This window comes from Dermacentor andersoni, chromosome 11, assembly GCF_023375885.2.
Source record: "Dermacentor andersoni chromosome 11, qqDerAnde1_hic_scaffold, whole genome shotgun sequence".
In the NCBI taxonomy this organism is placed as follows: domain Eukaryota; kingdom Metazoa; phylum Arthropoda; class Arachnida; order Ixodida; family Ixodidae; genus Dermacentor; species Dermacentor andersoni.
The window spans coordinates 71848690-71873560 of record NC_092824.1 but is presented as its reverse complement, the minus strand read 5'-3'; the positions used below and the strand labels follow the sequence as shown (position 1 = coordinate 71873560).

General features: G+C 43.6%; 2 protein-coding genes across 5 annotated transcripts in view; both read right to left on the bottom strand.

The window, feature by feature from the left end:
- Positions 1-1061, bottom strand: part of LOC126518038 (tetratricopeptide repeat protein 39B-like) — a 176191-nt gene extending 175130 nt beyond the window's left edge. Inside the window, exon 1 of the mRNA XM_055064122.2 lies at positions 830-1061. The gene's annotated coding sequence lies outside the window, so the exon portion shown is untranslated. The remainder of the gene's footprint in view (positions 1-829) is intronic.
- On the bottom strand, positions 6-24303 carry LOC129381353 (uncharacterized). Of its 4 annotated transcripts, XM_055064124.2 has the most exons (9): positions 23411-23873; positions 19098-19367; positions 15012-15101; positions 13350-13413; positions 9716-9814; positions 4169-4428; positions 3168-3248; positions 1075-1344; positions 6-997 (listed from the first exon to the last, which is right to left on the bottom strand). In XM_055064124.2, exons 1-8 carry the CDS (start codon positions 23561-23563, stop codon positions 1081-1083), a joined length of 1281 nt encoding a protein of 426 aa, XP_054920099.2. In that variant the 5' UTR covers positions 23564-23873; the 3' UTR covers positions 6-997; positions 1075-1080. The 4 variants fall into 4 exon arrangements, with proteins under 4 accessions (XP_054920099.2, XP_054920100.2, XP_054920098.2 ...); XM_055064125.2 differs by lacking the exon at positions 23411-23873 and adding an exon at positions 23898-24303 and having other exon boundaries at positions 6-1344; XM_055064123.2 differs by having other exon boundaries at positions 6-1344; positions 23411-23872.
- Positions 24304-24871: the final 568 nt, after the last annotated feature.

Below are 24871 nucleotides of genomic sequence, written 5' to 3'. Positions count from 1 at the left end.
CGAAGTTTGGATATAACAAGGGTATTTTCATGTCAAGTGCAACTTTGTTACAACAAGCTTCGACAGTACATGAATGCTGTGTGTCGTATTTGAAAAATAAAGCTATATATATATGTACATATATTACACACACACAAAGAAAAAATAAAAATAAACAAATGCCTTGAGCACTTACTCACAATGGTAGTGTGCCTTCATTAATTTCATACTCTGTATCTACGTTGTGCCCAGTATCTGCTTGGCTTCATATGTTGCATAGTAAACTTGTAATAATTCAATACTACAATATGTGGCTAACTAAGAGCAAATCTAAATTCTGGTTTTCATGCAGTTATTTTAAATCAATCAATCAATCAGTCTTATTTTCTCTGAAATAGAGAAGGACACCGAGGACCTCTGTCAAGCTTGCAAGCTTGACAGAGGTCCTGCCTCCTTTTAACTTGGCAATACAGCAGACCAACCACAAAAGAATTTTGCACACAAACATTTGAGGACAAGAGAATAGAAAACACTAGGTAAAAAACAGCTCTACTCATTACAGTACAAAATAGCAACACGCTACAGCAACGAAATGAACAATATAATTATAAAATTCATGTGGTATCATCACATAAACTTGTTAAGAAATTGCTTAATAACAATACTTGAATGCTCAAAAGGGTCAAGCATTTCCTTTAGACTAAAATGCTATATTGAGGCCACTTAAAATCAAATAGAACTAATTCAAACTTAATGGCTTTTGTTGATTCCAAAGGGCACAAGACAGGAGCCAGAAATGGCTCATAAGAAAACATTTATAATAAGGCATGAATAGTGAGAATATGCCCACCCTTGATATTTGCAGGTCTCTGTACACGTGCGGGCACCTCTGTGAGGTGGTGCCACTGAGCCAGTCCCATGTTCACAGCTCCAATGTTGCGGACTTGTACGCACAGGGACTCTTTTTCCCTCTACCACGAAGCACCGCAGAGGCTAGCCATCAAATTCCTTCCCGCAACTATTCATTCAAGAATAAGAACATATAAATACAAATAAATAACCTGCAGAAGTGTCTAACTGCAGTCGGCACTTCACCTGCTTCTATACCTTTCCTTTGGTTCGACACGCGGAAGGTCCTTTCAATGATGTGTATTCCTGCAACCACTTCATGTCCGCATATGAATGTTCCACATGAACATGCTCATAAGGTCTTTCCCACTGTGTGGAATTGTCCCTAAGCCAACCAGTCAAACTCTCAGTCTGGCACATCCCTGCGCATGTCAAGGGGGCATCCTTCTGCGTGGAAACATCTCTTGTCCAGCACGAGGTGCCCAAAGTCTTCCGTGGCATCTGGATTTCCACGCCCTGCGCATGAGGAACAAAGCACTGGCCTATGTTGCACACTGCGTGTAGGATTGTGTTAAACTGTCTATGGAACTTGAGCCGTGAACACTGCATCTGGGTAACATTGCCATCTGTGCCTGGGATATCTCCACAGTGAGGCATTACTGTTGCCTGAATTGCTAATTTGGGTCTTCAAGGCTATCAAGCCCCTATTCGGCCCTAATGCGATCGTCACACAGATCATGCAGTTCAAGACCTGCAGAAGCTAACTTGAACTTCGATAGCTTGCCACTTCCAAGCGGTCGTCAAGTGAGGAGGGGAGCGTTGCAGCTTCTTCATGTGCCGCTTTGCAGCACAGAGTTATGCAGATTCCAACTACTGTGGTAGTTGATGAAATGGAGCTGGCGATCTAGCCTTGAGTGCGGTTCTGCAAAGTAGTATTGCACGATGGTGCAACATGTCTAAGGTGAGCAATTGTGCTTCAGATGCGAGTCTGTATGTGCAGTGACAAGTGCAATATGATGGCACAATGATGACCACATGACAATGACTACGGCATGATGATCATGGCATGATGGCAGTCAATCCCAAAGGCAGTGCACTGGGAGCCAAGGTGAGAAAGAAAGCTGCCCCAAAGTGCAGGATTGGTTTAATTGGTTTAATTTAAACTAATGTTTTAATTTGTAAATGCTTCAGTGTCCATGACAGCAAGCAGGGGATGTTGGCTAGTAAAATATGCCAATTTCAAAGTGTGGCTACCTTGAGCTATGCTCTGCATTAACTGCACTCTAGTTAAATCAATGCATTCAGCTGATTTATTGTAACGCAGAAAAGAAAACATTACAACCTGCTCCCTTACAGCCTGGATCAACCCCAAAAGCAATGGAATGCCATATATGTCATCATCATCAGCCCATTCATGTTCACTGTAGGACAAAGGCCTCTCCCAGAGATCTCCAATTACCCCTGTTCTGTGGAGACTGATTCCCCATCTTATCCCAGCACACTTCCTAATTTCACCACCCCAATTTGTTCTCTGCCATCCTCAACTGCGGTTCTCTTAGCAACGATTCTGCAGCTCTAACAGACCATCCATCATCTCCCCTGCCCATTAATTGTCTGACCAGCTCCCTTTCGTCTTCTTTACGTGACCTAGAACATTGAATAGCCCTGTTTGCTCTAATCCACAGAGTTATCTTTCTCTCTCTCTTAGCATTATGTTGGGCACATATCTATCGTCGAAACCGATGTAATCCCGGAAATTCGTTTCAAGTGAATACGTTTTGCAAACTGGCCTGCTACAATTTGTAAACTGCAATATGTGCTGTAAAGTAAATAATTAAGAAGTTAATTAATTGAACATGTACTTCAATTTCTCGTGCCAGTAATGTCAGCCTCTTGAAATAATAGAGCTCAAGGACAAGAATTAAGCTACTTGCCCCAGGCAATGTTTAAAAATTCCATAAAGCTTAAAAATATTATCACCCCATATAGCTGGTTACAACACAGAACATGCACCCAAGCCAGCACAGTGGTTAAATCAGCTTTTTCAGAGATGGCACACCGCTGTCTATGCAATACAGCAGTGCACTGAATAAAATGGTCTGTACATTAACTCTACACACCAACATGTCTTCTTTCAATGCTTTCGATTGTCTGTAATTGTCCATCACGTACAGGAAGTTTCCTAAGCTTTCACTTTCTGCCTTTCCAAGTTTAGTCATGGTGAACTCGGGATTTAAACAGTAACCCAAGCCGAATTAAGTTCTTTGGCTTGACACTTGCAAACTAAAGCTTACACTGAGGCTGGCGATTTTCATTTGGCAATGCAATCATTCACCTACCCCGTAACTGTAGCCAAGATCCAGTGTTGGCACTGGATGTGTAAATGTCGGCCTTCCACGAACAAAGTGCTCCGAGCACACCTGAAAACAGTAAATACATGCAATCTGTAGGCAACGCCGAGAACATTAACAGATGTATGGTTACAGCCAACTCATGTTCATTCAAACTCCTCAAGAACATATATTTTGTCTGAAATGTCAGAAATGTTGGTTATATATAATTTGTACAAAACATTATTAAGACAAAACAATGAGTTATTGAGACGATGATTTACAATGGAAAGTTTTACTTTACTCAAACATAATAGTGTTCCTCTTTCCAAAGGCTGGGGAACACAGTGACAAATTGCTGCTGACAGGACATACATAAGGTATAAACCATAAAAGCATGCTCATGTTTGACATTCAAGCTAATCTGTACAGTGAGTGTGTCAAAATGAACAACGGGATCTGCGGAAATGGCAAATTTCTGTGCAGTTTCTGACTGCAGTTTGTAAAGCTGTATGATAAACTGTTTACATGCACTAGCATAAACATGAAATTCACATACCAGGGCAAGTATATTCAGCATTTAAAACCCGTGGGTTCATATACCTTTGATGCCAACTGTGTATCGATGACTGCTAAGGAACCGGTCATCGACAAAGCGACTAGGCAGTTTACTGTTGTGTCCAAAACAACACATTTATCTGTTTTGAATTGTATTTTATTCCACAAATGCTTGGTTTATTCAGGGAATTTACATTCTGCATGGTTTATGAGAGACCCGCTAGTGCAGTGCTCCAAGTATAATTAAGTCCTTTGGGCTTCCTAGCTGTGCATCTAACGGACAAGTGTTTTTGTGTACTGTCCTGTCTTCCCTGTTAATGTGACCGCAGTGGCTGAGGAACCTCGGACACTACAAATGAAGATTGACAGCCCCAAGTAGTTTGAATTCAATCAACACAATCAATGAAGAAGATCAACTGTATCTCCACAGCAGACAGCAGAAGTGCATTTACCCAACTGCTATCGATGAACTCGTCATCTGGTAGGCGCAGTGCTGCAATCCATTTGTCACGCCACTTGCGATAGGACGGGAAGCGATGAAAGTCGTAGACGCCGCATCTGCACTTGCCCCTAAGCACTTTGTGTTTATAACACACTTCCTTCATTAAAAGCCAGCGCGTTCGGTGATTGTTGCCGCAGCCGATCACTGCACAGCTCTTGTTGAACGGGTTGGTCTTTACCTCTTTGGCTAGCGACTTGTACCTGCATGCACCTGTACGCACAGCGTGCAGAAAAATGGGCATACTGCAAATTAATGCGTCTCACCCAAAACGCATAGAGTGGACTTTGGTCATCACTAGTCATCATGAATGAATCAACTGACTTACCAGTGTCACGCACATAAACCATGTCCACATTGACTGGAATTCCTTTACCATCAAGCAGAGAAAGTACTGACAAACGAAATGTTCTTTTCCTTATCCACAAATGACAGCACAGGTTTACACTTTGTTTTCACATTTTCCACATACAAATCCCACACATAAGCTCACCTACTACAGCTTAGTTACACAGCTCCTGGCTCTTCAACTCAGTCTGTTCTGCCACTGAACAAGCTACATGACATTGAGAAAGATGTGCCTAGTAAGTGAAGCCAAGTGCAGCCTTTGTCAATATATGAATGCTGGTGTGATCGGGCCTGAAGCAGGTGCAAGGCAGCACCAGGGAAAATGATCAGACCCAGAATTAGCTTAGGCCAAGATTACTGAGGTGAGGTTCTGCAGGAACGGTGGTGGCCATTTTGAAGTATTTACTTATTTCTGCATGTGAATCAAGCACATCACTGACATGTAATAGTATAAACATAAATATTTTGACATGTACATTGCACTTATATACCCACATATATAGAGATTGTGCTAAACAGTATATTGTCACAGTGATAATTTCAGGGGTTGTCAGAACCACCAACCCTAACCCTGGTTATGGCCCTGGAGGTACCTAGTGTTGGTGTTGACGAGCACCCACAGGGGGCGGCGCCGGGGGGGGGGGGGGTCGCACTGTCTGCTGAGCAGTAAGTGTGCTGTTCGCTGTTTAGTTTCCTCAAATATTTCTGCTGTCCAATGTCGCCTGCCTCAATGCTTGGTTGAAAGGTTGTCAAATTACTGGCATTGCCATGCAAGCTCTACAAACATCCTGCAGCTTGTGCCTTGAGCTGTAAACCACTTTTCTTTCCCACTGTGGCTGTTAAAGGTCCTTCAGCATCTTGATCTTTCCATTCACAGAATGCCAAAAAGCTGTCACAACGTCAAGGCTGAAGTAGACGACCATTTTCCTTGAACCAACATCTGAATCCTGGCCTGCGGTGTTCGAAACACTGTGCCATAATCGGCATTGCCTTCACACACTACTCGTCGCTATTTGTGGATGATCCCTGTGCTCTGTCATCCAAAATTGTCCTCTTCGTCAGGCCAGCTACTGATGTAAAAAAGGAATGGTTTGCAGATTGTAGCTCGAAATGCAAGCAGCGAGATACTTGTGGAGCTCACTTAGCAACAGTGGTACAGCGATAGTCTTTCAACCAGGCGCCAAGACAAGCACCATTGGAGGGAAGAAAAGGACAAGAGAAAATGGTAACCCGAGCAGCACACTTGCTATTTACACAGCAGCTGTGGATGCACAATTGCAAGAGCGGATACCTCCTCATCCTCAGTAACCCCCTGCCTAAAGGCGCGCCAACAATCAAAGTGCCCTGGCATGACCCTCTGACCACACATGGTGTGGGCGAGCCAGCCCGTGTATTTTTTACAAAGACTGTACAGACAACCCGATTGGAAAAGACCGAGTCCCGTACAAAGCTGTGGCAGCTTGGCTGTGAGGATGTCCACTTTAAGCACAGAAGGAGAGGCATGCAAATTTAAGTGTGAAAGACGCAGCATCTAGCATCCACAAGTTCACAGACCAAAGAGTCAGGACATTAGCCAGGCAGCGGGCACCGACGCGCAGCTCTGTCAAATAAAGAATGACGTGAAACTACGAGCATCATTGACAAACCGCACCGGTGGCAACCGGGGCACCCTGGTGCAAGGATGAAACCATGGATGAGGGCGTCCCAGTGCAGTTTGTCAAATAAGCCTATGCACTCGTAACACAACTTACAACATGTCTACTCGACGTCCTGTTACATTCGTCTTGTTCAAAATTTCTTTGGAGGGAGGCAATGTCTCCATATCACACTCTAGAGCTTTCTGTAGAACCACAGGTGTGGCACAATGCAGCCATAAATTATCAATATGAATGCTCCTAGAAAGTTTCTTTGGTTGTCTGTTTTTTAAAAGTTTTACATGACTTTGACCACAAGAACAGATGGGAAAGGCACCTGTTGAACCTATATGAATGAAATTTGTTCCAATTAAAACAAAGAGTCATATTGAAGCTGACATATTTTTTTCCACAAGCGTTGATCAAAACCATGAAATATCAGAAACTAAAAAAATAAAAAAAAAATGAAGTGTACAGTTTACACCATGTCCCCTACTCGAGCCCATCACAGCATGGTTATCAGGGACAGGGTCCACAGGAACTGGAATCGGCCCCAGTTCACTGAGCAGCAATGTTATGGTGGTCAGAACGGGAGGTGGGAGCATCACAGCAGGGGGCTATGTTTAATGAACTTTTCTCTCTCCCTCTCAAGAAAGAAGCAATAATGTATAAACATTTAAAACACCAAACACATGCTCTGCACCTGAGTGTAAGCTCATGTGAGCCATTGTCCACATCTATTAAAGTGCTAGGAAAAAGTACTGTCGCATGCTAGCTGGCTAGAGGCTTACTTTATTCATCCAGTTAGTAATATGTGTATCAGTGACACTTCTGTTCGAACACATTCAGTGATCTTTACTGTGCACACGCCTGAAAATCTGGAGGAAGGTTTCTTTTTGACGTAGTTGATATAAATAATTTAATAATTGTTATTTAGTAACTGTTATTAAGTAATTATTCAGTAATTAATTTACTACATAACAGGCTATGCAGCACAGAGAATGACCAGGAAGACCAAATGTCTGTTCAAGTGCTGCCAGGGGAGGAGTACTTCACCCATATGATGAACTGCAGACATTTACTTCAAACATGGAAGGCTTGTTTATGTACAGCTTCAGCTTAGCAAACTAAAAACAAATAGCATATTGTACTTGATTTCTGCATTGACTACAAATCAACTCGCTCCAGTTCACTGCACATAACACTGGAAAGATAACATTATTATTCACAGCCTCATCAAGTTTTATGCAACGACAAGGGTGCACTTCCTTGTAGGAGCAGAGAACAAGGCAAGAGAAGGCGAATGGCAGCGAATGTGCCATTTGAAGATTTGTCGCGTTACGTGAACGTGACTGCCCATATGCTTTGTTCCGATTGGGATTTTGAACTGCTTACTGCGCGACATTCATGGTATGCCAAAATAAGCATGTAGCCTTTCAACTCTCTGGACACTGTGTTTGTGTGTGTAAAGGCTGTATATGCATTAAAACATTTAAAGAAGGTGCCGGCCTTTTGTAAACGTGCACATTTTCTCAGCAGCTCAGGAAATGTCAGCCAACTCAGATCGGAGTGCCCTGCACCCCGGCGGCAGCATTGTGGTCATCTTTCTTGCAGAGTTACATTTATTATTTGCATCTGGTCGTTAAGTGCTGCCTATTACTGTTACAGGCAAGCATCTAACTAACACCATGAGTGGAAAGCCAATGTCAAATATGCATACGATATTGCCCATAGTGCCAAAATGCCGGCCTATTTGCAACAAGCTCACCCAGCTCGCCGTGTGAGCAAGGCAATCCAAATAGCAACAGCAGCGCCACCACTACTGGCATGACCTACTGCTATGCTCTGTGGTCACCAATGCTTCCACCACCCTTTATCGCCATCGGAGCAATGTCTATTTTTCTTGTAGTACATGTAAATTCACAGCACAGAAACAGACGAGAATGATAACTTAAAACGAGGGCCAGCAATTGTCCTCATTTACATTCTTCTCACCCTTGCTTGTTTCTGCGCTGCGAGCTTGCATTGTAGATTGCCGACTAGCCCAGACACATATTTTGTAGGCAAGGCAAAATTTTACTTTTCGTCCTCGCAAGCTTTGCCAATTTGGGAACATAATATCAGACTCTGCAAAGATTCTGCAAACATTAGTCACAAATTGTTTTTATTTCTTCCAGAAGCAACGAATTTCATACAGATCAGTTGATCAGCTGGGGCAGGCTAATCAATTGATGTTGGACCAGAGCTGAGGCTTGGGAGGTTGTACATGGTTACTTCAGGAGCCTTTGCTCACAACTGCCTTACTAAACCTCTTGGCTGACATAAAAATTGAGGCTTACCCGAGAATGCTAACCTGAGAAAACTAACTATGAACAGTATCTTGCTTTCCGAACTCCATCAGTGGCATCATCAACGCTAGCCAGAGCGTAAGAGTCCCGTTTAGTATGCTTGTCGAGATCTCCGCAGTCAACCCAGAACTGCAAAATGCCATTATTTTTGCGAGCAAGTACAACAGGAGCGGTGTTGCAGCAGACCACTACACGATGGTCTAATTATGCCAGCGGTTAGCATTTTACATGCTTGTTTGGCAACAACAGCACAAGAGTGATGATGTGGGCTTTTTGGTCGATCATCTTGGAATGGCATGACGTGTAGAACTGCAAGGAGGACACAAAAAGAAACGAAATACAGACACAAGGTTCAACCTCAACAACAAAATTTAATTCTGGGATCGGTTTAAGATACAAATAAAGAAAAGCAAGAAAAAAGATATATATACTGAGTAGAGCATTGCAGATGTAGCAATCTCTCTGGGCATGAGCAAATAAGGCAGTTCTTTAGAAAGGAACTTTTTTTCGATGAACTTTTTATGAATTTGTTTAATGAACACTTGGGAGAGCATAGAAACGAAGAGAAGAATGTATCAGGCGATGGTTTGCTAGCTTTTCACTACATGCATGCATGCTTCCCTCTTGTAGAAGATACTGCTATTGTTGGCAGAAATAAATCTGAGATTGTAAGGTTTATCATAAGAAATGAGCGCATCTTTGTCACTGACCAACGCATCAGTCAACCTTCCTTGGCATTGTCCACCAAGGCACTGGGTTATTTGTGCATGCCAAGACGAGGCTACATCTGCCATGCATTACTCAGGTTCCCTTGACTTCTGTTTTTTGATGTTGTTTCATCCTTCTTTGTTGCATATAAGTCACTGTGCACTTTGGTCTTGTTTGCGTATAAGTATATAACCAATCCAGAAATAAAATTTTGTGGTGGAAAGCAAGCGCTCATGCCAGTGTTTCGTTCCTTTTCATATCCTTGTTCTTACAGCGCCACACTTCATGCGATTCCAAAACAACAGCATGTTCTCGTACAGTGTAGTGGACGCATAGATGGGTGGTTCCTTCTCGAAATATGATGCTCAAGCAAATCAGTACCGCGAAGCTGTGAGCTGTCAGCAAACAGAGCATTGCGTTATTCAAGAATGGAAGAAAGGGACATTTGTCCAGAAGGTCTACCTCTCGCCGACTCAGTTGCTGGCGGGCTTGAGGTCATGGCAAGGAGTTCACCACTTTCAACATTCATCCACACAGTGCCAAGGAGGTCATTGTCTGCACCTGTAACAAGGTTGGCAACTAAGTCGCAAATATGGGGACTTCGCACAGGTGCCTTACATCAGAAGTGACGTGTAGCCGGAAGTCAATGGTGCCTGCTGGCGTTAGGCTTCTTTTTAGGTTTCGCAAGGGAGGCTTAGTCTAGGGATGGAGTGGGAGCGATGTGCCACCAAAGCAGCATTGAATGCTCTTTTCACTCTACTGTCCTAGATTTAGCCACCCTTCACGTCACGTCACGCAACAGGCAGTATGCCACACTATTGAAGAATAGGCTCATAGAGAGCTGCTTGGAAAGCACAAAACATTCAAAAGTGTTTTAACTACCAGCACCATCATGCGCCCACAGCACCAGGTAAGAGATAAGCTATGGGTCTAGTGAAGTAGTCGCTAGCCGGGCAAGAAACCATGGGCCAAATTTGAGGATCCCTTCACGATCACAGAATGCATGGGGGAGAACAGCTGGCATGTTGGTACCCATATCAACAGGAAAGTTTGGTCAGGTGATGAAAAGACAACTTCGCTGTCCTTGTGTATCATCTAAAGAACAGCGTCTGCTGACAAACGTGGCGCTGTTGTTCGCCAAGTTTCATAAAATGCAGTGCGACCAAGTGTGGTGAAGTCATACCACAAGCTCAGGAAGATGGGGTGGAAAGAAGAAAATGTGAAACAGAAAAGGATGCAATTCACAGGATCTGGCCTTCGGGGTCTTCCTTCTACAATACATACCAAATTGCAGTAGTGTCTCTCATTTGATGGAGAACCTCATTAAAGACAGCATTGTGGCATGAGGATGCAATGGTGTAAAAGCTATTACCTTAATAACAGTATGAAATCTGACTACAAGTGCTCACTAATGTACACTCGCGGACAGAATAAAATGGACCACGGGATCTCCGAAAACGTTCAATTCCCGAGCAGCCTGTAGCAGTAACCAGTAAAACTGCCCACGACAACGTTGTTAGCATATTCTAGTCGAGGTCCAAATTGCAAATACCAGATTTTGTTGTGAGGTTGCGGAGATATTCAGCTTTTTCTTAGATCTCATGGTCCATAATATTCTGTCCGCGACTGTACATGCAACGTAAACAGCCTGCCTGCCATCCCAATGAGCAATGAAACAACACTTGAAAAAATTGAAAATGAGAAGACTCTTGAAGTTCTTTCTGTCTAAGTGATGACCAGACTACAGGCAGGCGCCGTACACTTAGATGGCATTGACATAGAGCTGCAACCATACCACCACTGCAAGGTAAGTGAATCATGTGATGACAGTTATGTCTCCATGCTCTGCAGACACAGAAACCACAGTGCTGACACAAAGACTATTTGTTCCGAGTGCCACAATTCTGTTTCCTGCTCCTAAGTTCATACATTACATGTAAATCCTACGGTTGAAAGGGTCTTCTTTATCCACCACAGTGGATGTAGAAGTGGTGCTGGCTAATGCTGCTACAGCCAACCTGCACGCACGCACATGCACACACACCCACACAACTATACCCAAGAAAGCACAAGGGAGAATGGCTCCCGTGGCAGCTTAACTCGTAAAGCACCACACACATAATGTGAAAGATGTGGGTTCGGCACCAGCCTGCACGAAGTTGTCTTTTAGTCCACTTTCATTTCCCTTTTCCTTACCATTTTTCTCTGGCTTTGTTGCCTACTTTCGTCGTATGGTTGCAACTAACAAAAAAAAAAAAGCCCTCAGATCCCCTTTATTTATATCGCTCGGAGACGATTCTCGTAGCATAGAAAGATTTGCCCGACAATTTTGGAAACTCCTCCGTCTGAACAACAAACTACTGCTTGCACTCACACTGTTGTTGCATAACTTTTGAAGAACACCATCCTCTGTTTCACAACTTGGAGGGAACGCTGCAAAAGCTTCAAAAGCTACACAGGCAGTGCGGTTATAGAAGTCTCACCCCACGCATTTAGTAGTGCAGTTGTTTTTGATCTGCAAACTGCAACGGAATAACTACTTCATACATCACAACTGCAACTTGTGGACTTGAGGCTGCATCCAATAATGCAAGTGGCATGCTGTGGCCGCTGTGGTCACAGAAACATACTCCTCCAATTGTTGCGCGCTAAACAGGTTCAGATGTGCAATGCCTAGCATGCAATAATTATGTCAAATTTTTGTTGACGTAAATGTAATGAGTTCACTTTACATCAAATCACTTGACACATACCCACACCTTTCATTCGTAAGTGAAGCACCATGCAAGCAGTGAAGAAAGTCTCGCTATAGCCTTTGTAGCGTTGCCCGATATCAAATGGAGGATACAGCCCTATACATAGCAGCAGCCAGCATAACTCCTAGGAAGTGCCTCTTGCATATTGTTTTTATTTATATTCACTTCATGCTGAGAAGGGGCACTGTGCGAAAAACTATGCCTTTTTCTTCAGGTCTTTCAACACAGCAGTACTGCCTTTCCAATTCTTTGTAGTCCAGAAATATACTCTCCAGATTATTTGAAGACAATGCAATTGGTTGCTTTCTTGCAAGAGGTGCTTTGGTGAAAAAAAAAAAAAATACGAGGACACCAAGCACCTCTTATGAGTTATGAATGTGAAAGCATTAATGTCCAATTGAACACTGCTGAGCGGTCCTTCGAGTTGTGAACCCCTTGCAGGCAAGTGAGCATGTTGAGACACCTGCTGCGTTTTGATTTGGCGTTACCAAGGCGCAGTTAGATGCAGGCAAGAGCTTGGATGGACAATTAACGCGAGGATAACACAGGCTTCTGAGAGCGAGAGCGACGTAGCGTCGATGCCTTCTCCCCTCATGCAACACCTGGCACGATGGTGCCCTGTTTCACCCGCTCTACTCCGAGGCACGCTCGTGCTGTGGCGTCGCAGCCAATGGGAACTCCACTGAGGCGCGCTCGTAACGTGGTATCACAGTCAATGGAAATTTAGGCTGCCACAGATGCCAGATGCTGGCTTTTTCGCTCAATGAGCCATTTGATGGTTTCGCATCAAAACAGTTACATTTCACGCATTGCTTCTTTCAGTTTTGCTTCACAACATGCAAAGATCTGGTATTTGCAGAGTGGCTTATCTTAGAGTTGTAAACTAGTAGCTGGCATGCTGAGTTAGCAGTTAGCAGCTTGAGAATTAAATCCTGAGATGAGGTGTGAATGCTTTTCTGCAATTCAGCCTGCAACTAGTCTCCCTTATGGTCCATGCCAGACATCAATAATCTCGCATGCAAGATTATCTGCAACATACATCACACCTCCTAAATGTCTCCTGCATACGTCACATGAACGCTGGTGACAAATGATCACGGGAAGATAGAGGCTAAGAATTGAAGAACAGTGGTCGAACAAGAAACATCTCTGGAGTTCAGTTTCAACAAGCAACCTTGGCTTGTCTTTGTCTGCTATGACAAAGAGAAGTCCATTTATCAAAATGACTCAGTGACACCCCTCATTCGACCTGTGATTAAAATTGGCAGGCAGCTAGCAGTCAATGGATGAGCAACCAGCACTTTGAATGGCAGCGACCAGCTTGGCCTTGTTGTTCTCACCTTGGTCAAGTGCAATGGGCGAGTTGCTAGTTTGACAAGTCTTTCCGGACTGCGTGTGATGGCCCTGCAAAATGGAAGGGGAATGAGCTTCCTCTGTCGAGTATTGTGGCACCTCACAGCCTCTACGTTCCGTTCCATACTTAGCATGCAATACTGTAGAAGCTATGCAAGTAGTGCGGTCATAGAAGTCTCACTCCGTGCATTTCGCAGTGCTGTTCTTTTTGATCTGTAACACTTTGTGTGGAATGACAACTTCACATATAATAAATACAACTTCTTCGTGTAAGGAACGAGCAGAAGGAAAAACCAAGGGGCCCAATTATAGTTAGTGACCACCACATGAAGCAAACAGATAATAAAGCCTGGGATATCATTGGGGAAGTTACATGTTGTTTTAATTGGAGTGCAGAATTGGTGAGTGTAGAAATGGTAGAGCAAAGCATGTGTAATACGGAGGATATGGGCTTGGCTCCCACCGGTGGCAAGTTATTTCCTCGTCCACTTTCATTTCCCTTCAGCTTATCATTTCTACACCTTCAATTAAAGACTACAAATAGCTTTCCCTGTGCTTTCCTTGGCTTCATTACCTGTCGGGTTTATTTGGTTCCTGATGTAAGGTTGCACCACATAACGCATTATTTGTGCGTATTTATGCTTCCAGCATGCGACATGCTATGTTTTCATCGTGAGCACAAGCGGTGTGCTGTGGCAGCTGGCCACAGAAACGTTCCACTCAAGTCATTCTGTAGTAAAGAAGTTTGGATCGGCAATGATATTTATCTAATAATTAGGTCACATTTTGTGACACAGAGGCGTAAGATACTTAATGTAAATCAGAAGCAGTCTCTATGCCCCAGTATACTACTCAAATATCATGTGCACGTTTGGCATTCTTTTGTTGAGGTTATTGAACAAGAGCTTCCCAGTTATCACAAAAGTGTTCAGAAAGACTTCAGAAAGCTTCAAAGAGTACACGCTGGCATCATGAGCGTCGACAGTCACGTTGCAGGTGTCACATGTCGGTGGTGCACAATGCGAGACTGACTAAGGGGAAACTGTTGGCCTTAGTGAGCGTCCAGTGAACAATTAGATAAGATTGGCCTCATGTTGTCTGCTCAGACTACACAGTACTCATGCCAGCAGCTGAAGGCAGAATGCTGCCCTTGCTCTGCAACTATGTCGATTCAGCATAGCATTGAAGATGCATCCACTTCATCATTTTTAGCATCCAAACGCTGTCCACATCTCTGGAAACTCACTAACCCTAGGATACGCGCCCTAGAGTGCCTCGAGAGGCAGTACTGTAGAGACGCCCTTGCCGACCCTCCACATGCAAGCCAATAATAGCCTAACAACACGACGCTGTAGGCGGCAGTGAAAATGCGCCCTGAGTGTTTCTACAATTACTCAGAGGCAGATCATAAGGTCACATAAAGATTAGTTGGTTCTTCATTTTATAATATTTAACATGTCAAGTAACATGAGAAAATGGTGGCAAGACAGGTTTCAATGCTAAGCAAAACAGTTTCATTTTGCACTTTGACTATCAGTAATTATGCAGAGCAATGATCCTATTTTCTCGGCATAGAGTTACCCCTGCAGTTCTTTAATGCTACATCATATCCTACATAATAGTAATTCCATCAGGGGGCATAGCCATACCTGAATGTGCACTACTTGTGAGGAAGGAGTTGATGAAGCACCTGCTCCTAGCTGCTGGATGCTCTTCACTGACTGCTGCTGATGTGGGACCTGCATGCACCAACAAGTGTTCTCGTGAGCCATGTGCACACCTTGCACTGTAATAGTGTGTGCACCATAAAATTTTACGGTTCTACAATGCTTATCGCAATATTACAAATATTTTATGTGCTGTACGTTTTCAATGAGTTTTCTGTGCTCAGGTTGGAAAAATCAATTCAGCACCCTTTGTAACCTGAACTAAAAACAAAAAATTAGGGTAGAGACTCCCTACTTGGGAATTGTCATACAGCGCATAGCATTTCTCGGGAAATGCGTCCTGTCACCTGGCAACGGCACCTGGCGGTTGGTTTCACAAAATGAACAAGAGCAGGGGAGATGCACCTTGTCGGACATAGACGACACCACTCGTTTTTTGCTACACACACGAATTTACACAGATTTAGCCAAAGAATGCTACGCATTAAAATTATGAGGCTACAGCGCCATGTGGAATAAGCCAAGCGAAGCATTATAAATGACAAGTGCTACATACAGGGTGCCCACCGTAACTTTAGCCAAACATTAAAAATATGCAAATGCCCCGTAGCTGGACAGAACCAAGGTAATCTTGTTTGGCATCGCTTGGGAATGCTCAGATTTTTTTCATTTTGTCTAATTACGTAATTATTCTTAATTATTTATAAACTTCTCAAATATTATAATTAGATGAACAGTGTCAATGAGAAAATTGTAGAGCAACATGAAAAACTCCCAACACAGCTTTCTGTTGCTCAGTACGTGCTATAAAAGTGTTTTTCCGAGTGTGAAAGAAGTCCGCAAATATATGCAAAGTGCCTCGGGTGGCGTGTCACACGGCAAGGGTTAATGGCGCGGCAAAGCACCGTTAACCTTTTAATGACAGCACATGTAAGTGCCAAAAAAAAAAGGCATATTTATTTACTATTTAAATATGCAAAACACATCGAGAATAAGCATATGCAACAAAAAGAAAAAAACATTTTGCAGAAAGTTTTTCACCAACAGGGGGAAAACCCGGGCGGAAAACTGGAAACGGGCTTCAACCCAAGCCACCTAAGACCGTTTGGAATTCATACAGACAACTCTCGTCCTATGTGAACCATGGGTGTACAATTTATTTGCTTTACATCACACGTGTGACACCACTGCAGCCAGATATCTTGCACCGGTCTGTCTCCTCTTGACGCGCTTTCAAAAGAAAGCAGGTCATGTGCTGATGAGGCTTATAGTGCACAAAAGGACGAGTGCGCAGAAAGACGATTAATAATGTTGCCCAAATATGTGGCTCTCTTACTCAAAATAAACACTGTTGTAAGTCAGCGCCAAAGTCTACCATGTCTTTCTGTGCCCTCGTCCTTTTGTGCGCTATAAGCCTCATCATATGTCGTACCAACACGCCCGAAACGCCGTGTTACTGAAGTCATGTGCGAAACTACTGCTTCCTTCTGCAGTGTTCTTGCTCTAAACCAACAAATGATGCTTGCCGCCTGTCATTCAGTGTTGGTCAAAGACATTTAGCCAGAAACTTCACACTCAACACCAAAATTCCGCAAGAAAAAAAAAAAAAAAAAGCTGTTCGGTATGTTGTTTGTAAGCAACACTCGTCAATAAAGGGTTAATGTTTTTGCCATCAGAAGACGTTATTCCACTGCTTTATTCTCCCTTATGCACCGTTGCAACTATGCAGACAACAACTGCAGCAGAAGATCTGCATTTTCAGGTGGAAGCGCACCAGTGATTTAAAGAAACATCAACTTTATTGCACGTGTACTTATACTGACAGGTGCCCAAATTACTATGTGCACATGACCAACACCACCTAGATAGCACAAGTCCTTTTCATTCCGATCCATAACTCCACGTTACCTGGCCCGACTGCCATAGAATCTAATAGGGATGCTCCAGAATAGGCAACAGCCTTCAAAGGAAATTTCAGGCCAGGTAGTGTGACGTCATGTATTGGAGTAAACAGGCCTTGTGCTATCTAGGTGGTGTTGACATGACCTATTAACAATACACTTAGTGAAGAGGCATGCTTCATTAATCCCCAATGATGACAAGTGGTGAGCCAATCATACTGCTCGCTAGAGTGGCATTATTTGCCACATTTTATATAGAACGGGCAAAGATGTGTGAGAACATGGGGAGCAGAGCCATTACAACCTGTAGCAATGCAGATGTTGTTACACGCTTTTTACAGGCCAACCTTACCAACTCGGTGCATTTGAACAAAACTTTCAAAATTGTTTTGGGTTCCCTTTAGACACTTTAATGTGGTTTACAAGTGCTGTTTTCCTTGTGTGTGAGCACGTGCATGCGTGCGCATGTATTTACACTTCACTAGCACTTTCATTGTCGTGACGGTAGCTTGTCTTCACCTTGACGTCTTCATCACACAAGCATGTGATGCATATCACACAAGCACTTGTCACGTGATATACAGTATGCATATTCACGTCACACTGCTATATTTCCAACTAATGCTATAAAACTAAGCCTTATCTCAGCATGACACGGGTGCTGCAAGGTTTCTGGAATGGTATGTGACGAGTCACTGTTGTGCAACAGAATAACACCTTTGGGAAGCTTTGCTCAATGCTCTTCCTTGATGTCTTGCCTCAACTTTGTCAATGAAGCACAGGAATATATTCTGCTTAAATGGCTGAACCCTGTTGGAGGGACCTCACACGCAGAAATCCCTTCTCACCCCTAAAGACTGCTGTCATTTGCTTCTGCACAAGCTCTGCACAAGGAACTTCTTTAGCCTTTGTACTTCCATTCCTTAAACTGTTCCTTTGTGTCGAGATCAAAGCAATAAACCTGCGTCTCATCTACAGTTACCTGTTTGTCAAGGAAATGTGACTCGCTATCTGCAAATGCTCTAAAACAAATTGAGGAGCACAGTTGATAGTGAGCACATAGTCCTGTTATCTTCATTGTTTCCACTGTAGTAATTGAGTTTCAAAACAGTCACTCGTGCCTCCACATGTTTGCTCTTTTGTCCAGTCATCAAAAGTTTTGGGATCCACTTTGCTGCAAGCTTTCCCATTTCCAAGTCGTCATAAACAGAGACAGAAACAGGCCTTTCACTGGGTTTCTCACTTTGATTACCGAAATGACCAGTTTCAATATTGACAACCCGTTTAATGGTAGCTTATGAAGGGTTTCTGAAGCCCAAAGTTTGTGATATTTCGTCATGGACCTATTTCGAACCTTTCCCTTGGAGAGATAGGTGTATGATTATGGCCCTATTTTCTTCCACACTGATCTTTTCTGGAGATGCTGCCACTATACCCCTAAAAAAAAAACAAAAAAAAAGAGGTCAGCTTGAAACATGGCCAGCTGATTTTTAAACCACTGAATATAAACAAATTAGCCAACACACCATGGAATTTTATAACCAGCTACTTAGTTGAATGTTTTCTAGGTAGTGCTAAATAATTATCAGCATGTACCCCATCATGCTGCGGAAGATTTTCTAATGATTCAGATAAAGTTGACTTGGATGGTGCACAATGAGCACATTTGTGCCCCTAAAAAATTTGCCATTCAAATGTGCATTCTATTGAACTTTATCTTTAAGCAGCAAAGCTATCCGTTCATTCAAAATTTTAGCCTTTTTGTTTGTTTCACTTAAAAGTAGGCTAGGTTAATTATCAACAACAGAAGTTTAAGGTAGGCAGCAAATGACGGCAGCTTTGTTCCTGGTAGTGTGCTTATATTGTCATCAGTATCCAGGATGACACTTGCTCCCAATCTTTTGATCAGGGCTCCTTGATAACGGGTCATGCCATCACAGAGGCTTCAGCCGCGGTTCGCATTCAGCAAGGACGTTGAGAAGCATACAGTGCACATTCGTGATGAAATGAGGACAGCGCGGCAAACAATTTGGACAAAAATGACTATACATTACAAGCTCTTATTGTCTTTGTTGCTCGCATTACCTTCAATTAACCATGGATACGTGCCAACGTCTTTAAAGTAGAGAACCGCCCACATCTCAAGCTTAACGCATTTGAAGCACACCTTCAGCTCTGGTGCTGCGAAGCGGCGCCTTTTGTCGACTCCATCGGCGAGCTTTGCAGCTTCTATTTGAGTCCCTCGTGCGTCTGAAGTTTCTGTTGCGTTTTGTTGTGGCTTCGAGGTAGAGGATGGACACACAGGAAATATTGTCGGCACAGAACCGGGACGAAGGCGCGGCACGGGCAATGTCGCTTCCAGCACCTGCCCCGTTCTTGGGTCTGTGTATGTTGTCGTCCGCTCCAGGCAGGAGGAATGAAAGTGGTCCGCGCACACCTGCGCAGGCGTGAGACATGTGCCTGAGTGCCACGGCAATCACATCCAGAAACGTCTCCATGCCGTTCGTGCACTAGATGTTGGTAGGTTGTTCCTCGCAACAAACCATTACCCCCTGAACAGGTTCCAGGCCTGCGCGTCACACGATGTGATGTTAACTACGTCACTATGCGCCGGCTGGGAGGGCCGCGAGTGCATGCCGCGTGCTCGCCTCGCGAGAACTGATGTCATGTACAGGTTCCTCGACCGCCAGGCTCGCACAATTTATCAGGGTAATTGTAATAATCAATACTACGAATGGAATTATACATATTTATTGATCACAGCAGACGGTGTCTGCAAGCATATTTACCACTACACAATGTTCGTGGCTGAAATGGATGACAGCAAATGTTATTGCGCTGTAATATAGACACATGCTGCCTTTAATACTGTGTACCATAAAATCATAACTGAAGTTATTACACTGATAAAAGACACGCACAGTAACAATACCCAAAAATAGCCATTTGTTCATTAATGTACACACTATAGGAGCCTCAGTATAGTGACAGAAAGCAGAACGTAGCACACTGCAATGCCAAAGCGATGCCAAATGTTAGAGCACTAAAACGATACTGCCATTTGAATTGTAGGTTAGACAAAAATATTATTTCATTCATCAGATTGAAAAATGCCGCACTTCAAAGGCATCAAACACAACACATTGCATTTCAGAGTCAAAGACATGCGAAAAAAAACCACTATCCATTAAACACACTGGTGACCAAATTGTGGACTATAGTGGGATTAAGTGACGCAAAGAACCACTTACTGCACTGCTACAGGTAGAGGCATCCACAAGAAACCCCAACACACAAACCAAATTGCACAATAATTCTGTATGCACTCTGCACAAGAAAAGCACACACAGCCACAAGTTATCATAAATAAGTCCTTCACCAACCACAGCAAGAACTGTCTGAGGTTTAGTTCAATGAGAAAAAAGAAACATATCGCATTGAGATGCCGAAAACACTACGATTTCAAATAACAACCCAACAAACTACCGTTTAAATCAAGGCTAGAAAATATGCACGACACAAAAGAAGGCTCATTGTACTGTAACAGGCAGAAGTTGGCCGAAGAAATCACATCGGAAAACTGCAATAAAATACTTGCACTGCAATTTAACACAATCAAATGTGTAGAGTACAAGGTATGGAAAATTACTTTTCAAGAAAGATTTGAGCTTTTCGGTTTTTTGCCCTCTGTTCTTTTCTAATATTTAGAAGACAGTTCCTTTGTTTGCACAAGTTGTTCGGCATGTTTGCTGCACAGTTTGCAACCAGTGCGACAAGGAGCTCGTAGGCATACCCATTTTCACATGCATCCATGTCCTCAAGCCTCGGCAGAGAGCCTAGAGTCAGTTGCTGAACGACACTCCTTTGGTTGGGCCCATGGAGAAACTGTGTGCAGGCTTTTTGTGTCACAAGCTTTGTAATAAGTACAACCTCCGTGTGCATGACTACTGTAATCACAAGGGCAGAGGGAAATTTGAGGCCACCTCGGTCCAGTTGTGCGATTAAGGAATGGGTGTCTTCATCCATTTCGGTCTCATTTCCAATAACAACCAAGTGCTCTTGGCAACTTTCACACTTTAGAATTTTCATTGTAGCATGCGCATCATACCCACTAACATAACCAATAACTGGTATTCGTGCTCTGAGCGCATCAAGGTCATCGTTGCTAACATGAACACTAAAGGAGGTGCCTACATCTATGGCACTGTTTGTTTCTTTGATGCCTCTGAGGTCATCAGTGCTCATCCTTGGGAGGGCATTTTGAAGGCGAATCCTGCCCTCTGTTTCACAGAGCTGTCGAACAGGTATGTGGTACCGCCCACCAGCAATCTGCCGGTACTGTCCAAAACAACTCTCGAGAGGATCCGTTTGGACTTTCCCTAGTAGGGCGTACTTGAAGTGAAGCTCGCTTATGCAGTACTTTACCAATTCCAACAAGAATTGAGCAGAAAGGCTTAGGGCACTCAATGTCTCCTTGGTAACGACTCCAGTGTCGTGCCCATAAAATTCGCAGATGTCGAGTCATGTAATGAAAGCATTTAGAAAAGCTACTTTTGGGTCACCTGTATAGTATAACATGGGTTCTTCGTAAACATTACAATGATGGAAGCCTTTATTCGGTGTCTTTACGTTGCCAATACTCCACCAGTGAAGAATGATTTTGATGAAATCTGCTGTTGCTGACGCATGCTGAAAATTGGCTTCACCACTGCAAGCTGCCAGGGCTGCGGTTATGTGTGGAGAAAATACCTGCAGTACCAGCTTAACATTCAGCCGTTCCAAGTTGCTTGGATTAAGTGCCTTTGACGTCAAGCCATACCCAGACTTTAGAAGCAGAGATGACTCCTCTTTAGGTAAACCTCTCAAATGCCTAAATGAGGCGGTCATTTTGAATTCAGGACGAACATCATTGTTTAAAAGCTTGAAGCGTGGGTAGAAAAAGCAAGTGCCTGCATTTTTCTGGTTCAGCCAATTATTTCTTATGCACTTAGAGATGCACAGCATCTACCATGTAAAACAGCGGTCGATCTGGGTCTGCCGGATGTGGATAAACATGACGAAACATCGGCTTTGGCGGAAACATCTTCATTGCCTTCCTGTTTAGCGAGTTATTGTCACAGACAGCAGCTATGACCCTGTACCCAATCTCTTCTAAGTGTGAGATTACCTTCTTCAGTATGGCATGAAGTTGGTCATCCTGTATGGTTTTTACTGGAAGAATGTATGCTACGTCCTTGAATGAGCCCAGCAGACTTTGAACCATATTTATGTGTACTGATGTGGTTGCCTCGTTGGAATTCACTGCAGCACCACATATGTTTTCACCCTTGTAATCAAAAGATATGAATTTCGTCAAGCATCAACGTCACGGTGTGTTCATGTGGCTGCAGATGTTTAAATCTATGGGAAGCACACTGAAGGAAAGTTGCATCGCGAGAATCAATTTCTGGGCACACGTGAACAGATGAGCACACTTTCCTGATAGTGCTCAGATGGGGTAAAGTTTGTGTTCTTGTTCCTCTCAAAAACTTATAGGCATGTGGCAATATTGAGTGGAGAATGCATGCAAACACCATTACCTGTGTGCTGTACTGAATACGCTCTGCAGAAAGCAGTAGTAGCTGTTCCTTCATAAACTTTACAGCCCTTCCTGTCTTCATTAGTGCTCCTTCCAATATGTCTAAAAGGGAATGTATCGTAAGCGACAGGTGGCAATAACTACAGTGCTCCTCAGACAGCATGCACAGGTTGTCCAAAATTCCCAACAAGGAGCTTACTTTGTGAACTCAGTCCAGTACAACAGCGTTACCAAGGTTCTTGATCACGGAGCCTTGATAGCAGGCAGACACTGGAAGGTTTTCGAACATCGTCAATGACGCCTTCAACCATGGTTCACGATCGTTGGTGATGTTCAAAAACATCATGCACTTTTCTTTATGGATCATAGTCCACTTCACCGACACTGATGCCACTTGCAAGAACACCTTGAGTTCTTTGAGGGACGAAAAGTGGTCTCTCTCCTGCTCCGCTTCATGTGAAGCCAGTGACTCTTTAACAGCACGGGCCAGTTGGGAAGCTTCTAGTCGGCTCCTCTTGGCATCAGGCGCTTCTCTCATGCTGTTGTCTGGTGCTGAAAGGTATGAAGGACAGCCGGAAAAAACTGTAGGCACAGATACACGGCGCAACCACGGTACTGGCAGTGCAACTGTAAGAACGTTTCCTGTTCTTGCATCCGTGTATGAAGTCGTACTCTCGATGCATGAAGCGTGGAAATGATCCGCACAAATCTGCAGCCACGTACAAACGTCTTGTAAACGCCTGAGAAGTCACTTATTAAAATAACCTAATGCTCTCCCCTTTGTGTATGTTTACAAAGTCCGTGTGGGCACAATAAGTCTATCTTGGCTTGAGAAGTACCACAGTAAAAGTGCTTAACAAGTACGAACAACTAGGAGCACACAACAGGACCATAATTCTTACCTTAGTGTAGGAAGTGGGCGCGAAGTCCTTCCTAGGAATGGCGCGTAGCCACTTCTTCAGAGTGTCGTCGTCTTTAGGGAAAGAAAACACTTGTATCCTCTTCCCCGTATCGTAGTTGCCGGTGCATCCCGGCACACAACACTTATTTGGCATTTTACTACCCACTGCACATCGCGCACGGAAACAAAATTGCTGCAAAACAACAAAGGGAACGATAAACGCGACTACGCTGCACCAATCAACCGGTCCGAGCGCTGCCAGGAGCTTGATAGAACGAGGTTATATACATGTCGTTGACGCCTGGCTTCTACTGGAAGTGTCAGCCTGCCGGATATGACGTCAAAATTTTGGGCGCAGGCATGCGCAGGCCTGAACGCTGTTCAGGGGGTATTGAATACAAACACGTAAGGCAACGAGTTTTCTTACAACCTCAGCAAAAATCACGTGGACTGAGAAAAAGAAATAGAGCCGTGAAAAAGTGCCCTACCTTCGTGTACTTGGTCGGCACAAAATCCTTTTTTGATATCGCGCTGATCCATTTTTCCCGCAGGTTTTCTTCCTTCGGAAACGAAAACACTTGCACTTTCTTCCGTCCTTGGTAATAACATCCGGGCACACAACACTTGTTCGGCATATCCACGTCGTTCTCTTAGGTAGCACATTAACAAATATATATAAAAAAAGAAAAAAACCGCGCAACACCACAGAGGCTCTTCTTCAACTGCACCACCACCGCGAACGAGTGTCGATACGGGCAGTGTTGTCAGATGGCGCAGAGTGACATTGGTCATAGCCTGCATAGATAGCTTGTATCTTTGCCCATAGAGTTTCATACAATAATTAGTTTACCCATTAGTTTATTCCAAGAAACTCTATGCATATGCCTGTACCGTTGCATGCGGCGTCACCTACGTTGCTGGCGCTGCGCTTGGCTAAACCTGTAAACGCTTTTGTCATGCTTATATATTTTCACTTTAGAACAACTTTAATACGCAAGTATATTTTTTAACAAAATACACTTTATTTTTGAACTCGTTCTTTATCTTAGTTTCAAATTGTGCGTCCCCTTTGGGGTCTGCAAGTCGCAGTATGTATCAATGTGGCGCCATATTTGAACCAATGAAGGCGCGCGTTTCGCAGAACTCGCGTAGGAAATCTACGAAGAATCGGTTACCGCACGCTCCATATGTGGTGCTGATTACGCAAAAAAATTTGCTTCTGAAGAAAAGGATTGGCTCTGGAGCTTGCCGACACACCATTACACTTTCCTTTACTCAATCGACCTACATCTCAGATGCAGACCCCCATCCAGCATTCCTCGCCATCTGGAAGCTATATATCATCTTCGCCTGAACACCGCCTATGGAAACGGCTTACGGTACCGCTTCGGTCAAGTGAAAAATCCACACTGCAACAACTGTGGCTCAATTGGAACCGTGGAGCATGTCCTGTTTGAGTGTC

Bases quoted from the DNA above. Each gene is read 5' to 3' on its own strand.
- LOC129381353 (XM_055064124.2), bottom strand. From the start codon at position 23,563: ATGCCAAATAAGTGTTGTGTGCCGGGATGCACCGGCAACTACGATACG. The intron at 15,102-19,097 runs GTGTGCTTCAAA...TGGTGCATGCAG, and splicing joins TCGCAGCACCAGAGCTGAAG to GTCCCACATCAGCAGCAGTC. The intron at 4,429-9,715 runs GTAGACCTTCTG...CTGTGCGTACAG, and splicing joins AGCAACTGAGTCGGCGAGAG to GTGCATGCAGGTACAAGTCG.